Source organism: Corylus avellana, chromosome 10 (assembly GCF_965113065.1).
Source record: "Corylus avellana chromosome 10, dhCorAvel1.hap1.2, whole genome shotgun sequence".
Taxonomy (NCBI): Eukaryota; Viridiplantae; Streptophyta; class Magnoliopsida; order Fagales; family Betulaceae; genus Corylus; species Corylus avellana.
Genome location: NC_142499.1, coordinates 19,381,103 through 19,383,286, shown reverse-complemented (window position 1 = coordinate 19,383,286; position 2,184 = coordinate 19,381,103). Strand labels below are relative to the sequence as shown.

At 43.5% G+C, this 2,184-nt stretch overlaps 1 protein-coding gene across 1 annotated transcript; it reads left to right on the top strand.

Annotated features, from left to right (window-relative positions):
• Positions 1–546: 546 nt before the first annotated feature.
• On the top strand, positions 547–1,356 carry LOC132162427 (uncharacterized). The gene is made up of 2 exons (XM_088511429.1): positions 547–815; positions 909–1,356. The coding sequence occupies exons 1-2, from the start codon at positions 547–549 to the stop codon at positions 1,354–1,356; spliced, it is 717 nt and encodes a 238-aa protein (XP_088367555.1).
• Positions 1,357–2,184: the final 828 nt, after the last annotated feature.

Sequence of the window (2,184 nt, the reverse complement as noted above, 5' to 3'; positions counted from 1 at the left end):
TGGAAAGTTTTCGGGCTCACATCATTCTTCACGACACTCCGGACGAAATAGCCTGTCGAGCTTTCCCTCTAACTCTGAAAGGGGTGGCTAAGGAGTGGTTTGGAGGCTTGAACCCTAAATCTGTTGATAGTTTTGACTATCTCGGACAACAATTCCTGGGTCAGTTTCTCATAGTTCGAAAAAGGAAGAAAAATCCGGCATACTTATTGTCTCTTGTGCAAGGAAAAACTGAATCTTTGAAAGATTTTATGTTGCGGCTTAATCGAGAGAAGTTGACAGTGGAAAGCCCAAACGAACAGACTACTATGTCTGCTTTGATGCACGGCATAAAAGCCGATGGGCCCTTGATGGCCGAGTTAGCTCGAAAACCGACCTTGGGAACTCTTCGCCAGTTCACCCATAAAGCTGAAGAGTTTCATTAATCAAGAAGAAACCATTTCAGCTCTGATGAAATCCAAAGTTGAAGGAAGTAAGCTTGTCTCCGATTCAGCTAGGGCACCACTAAGAACTTCTGTTGTAAAGAAGAGGAAGGATCGTCCCTAGAAGATGAAAAATCCAGAAAAGAAGGTTGATCCGCCACTCAAGCAGAGCTTACACCAGCAATATATAGGATGGACACCTTTAAATACAACTGTTTATAAGGTATTTATGGAGGTCAGGAAAGACCCGAGCTTCAAGTGGCTGGGCAGGATGAAAGCTCTTCCCCAAAATCGCAGCACTCAGAAGTATTGTGAATATCATAATGATCACGGACATTACACTGAAGATTGCATAAGTCTTCGATTTGAAATTGAAAAATTTATCAGAAATGGGAAGTTATTGAAATTCGTAGCCGAAGAGAAGGGTCGAGAGAAAAATCTTCCGGTCGGGCAGAGTCATTGATCAGGACAGAACTCGGGGCCAAACAGTGACCATCTGCGCAATCAAAGACAAAGAAGCGATGAGCCAAGGGTTCCTCAGACCATCCAACAGAACCCTCAGAATCAAACCATAGTTGGGGAAATCCGAACAATTTCTGGAGGATTGGCTAGAGGAGGACAATCAAGTTCGGTAAGGAAAGCTTACGTTAAGCAAGTAAGAACGGAAGAAGTCTTTTCACTTGAGAAACCCTCCAAGATACGTAAACAGGAACTGAGCGTTCTATCATTTTCAGAGGAGGATGCGAAGGAAATCTCAATGCCACATGATGAGGCGTTGGTAATAACTTTGACGGTGGCTAATCACGCGATTCACCAAGTTCTGGTAGACAATGGAAGCTCGGCTGATATTCTTTATGAAACGGTTGTTCAACAACTGGGCATTGGCCGAGAGAAGTTGAAACCTTTCTTATCGCCATTAATAGGATTTGCAGGGTAGCATGTCCAGCCTATCGGGATGGTTTCCCTTCCAGTAACTACAGGAACAACTCCTAAGCAATCCACTATCATGGTGGATTTTGTAGTAATTGACCGACCAGCGACATACAATGTTATCCTCGGTCGCCCAGCTTTGAATCAACTGAAAGTTGCAACTTCTACCTACCATCTGAAGATGAAGTTCCCAACAACCGAAGGCGTCGGGGAGGTTAAGGGTGATCAAATTGTCGTTAGAAGGTGTTATAATACATCCTTAAAGAAATGCCCAGAATCAGCATTGTTGACAATCGGCAATTTGGGCAATGAAAAGACTATCCAGTTGAAGAAGGAACCCGCCGAGCCACTAGTTGATATACCGATAGCTGAAGGAAAGATTGTAAAAATCGGCTCTCAACTAACTACAGAGGTTAGGGAAGTTCTTGTTCAGTTTCTCCAGGAAAACCTCGAAGTTTTTGCATGGTCTCCTGAGGACATGCCGGGGATTGATCCAAAAAACATTGTTCATCATCTGAATGTTAATCCAGAAGCAAAGCCAGTGAAACAAAAGCGAAGAAAATTTGCTCCTGAGAGAAACATGGCGATTGCAGAGGAAGTAGACAAATAACTTAAAGCTCAATTTATCGAGGAAGCACACTATCCCGATTGGTTAGCCAATGTAGTGATGGTCAAGAAATCCTCTGGGAAATGGAGGATGTGTGTAGACTTCACTGATCTTAACAAGGCGTGCCCAAAGGATAGTTTTTCATTACCCCATATCAGCTCATTGGTTGATGCAATAGCAGGGTATGAATTGCTGAGCTTTATGGATGCCTTCTCGGGGTACAATCAG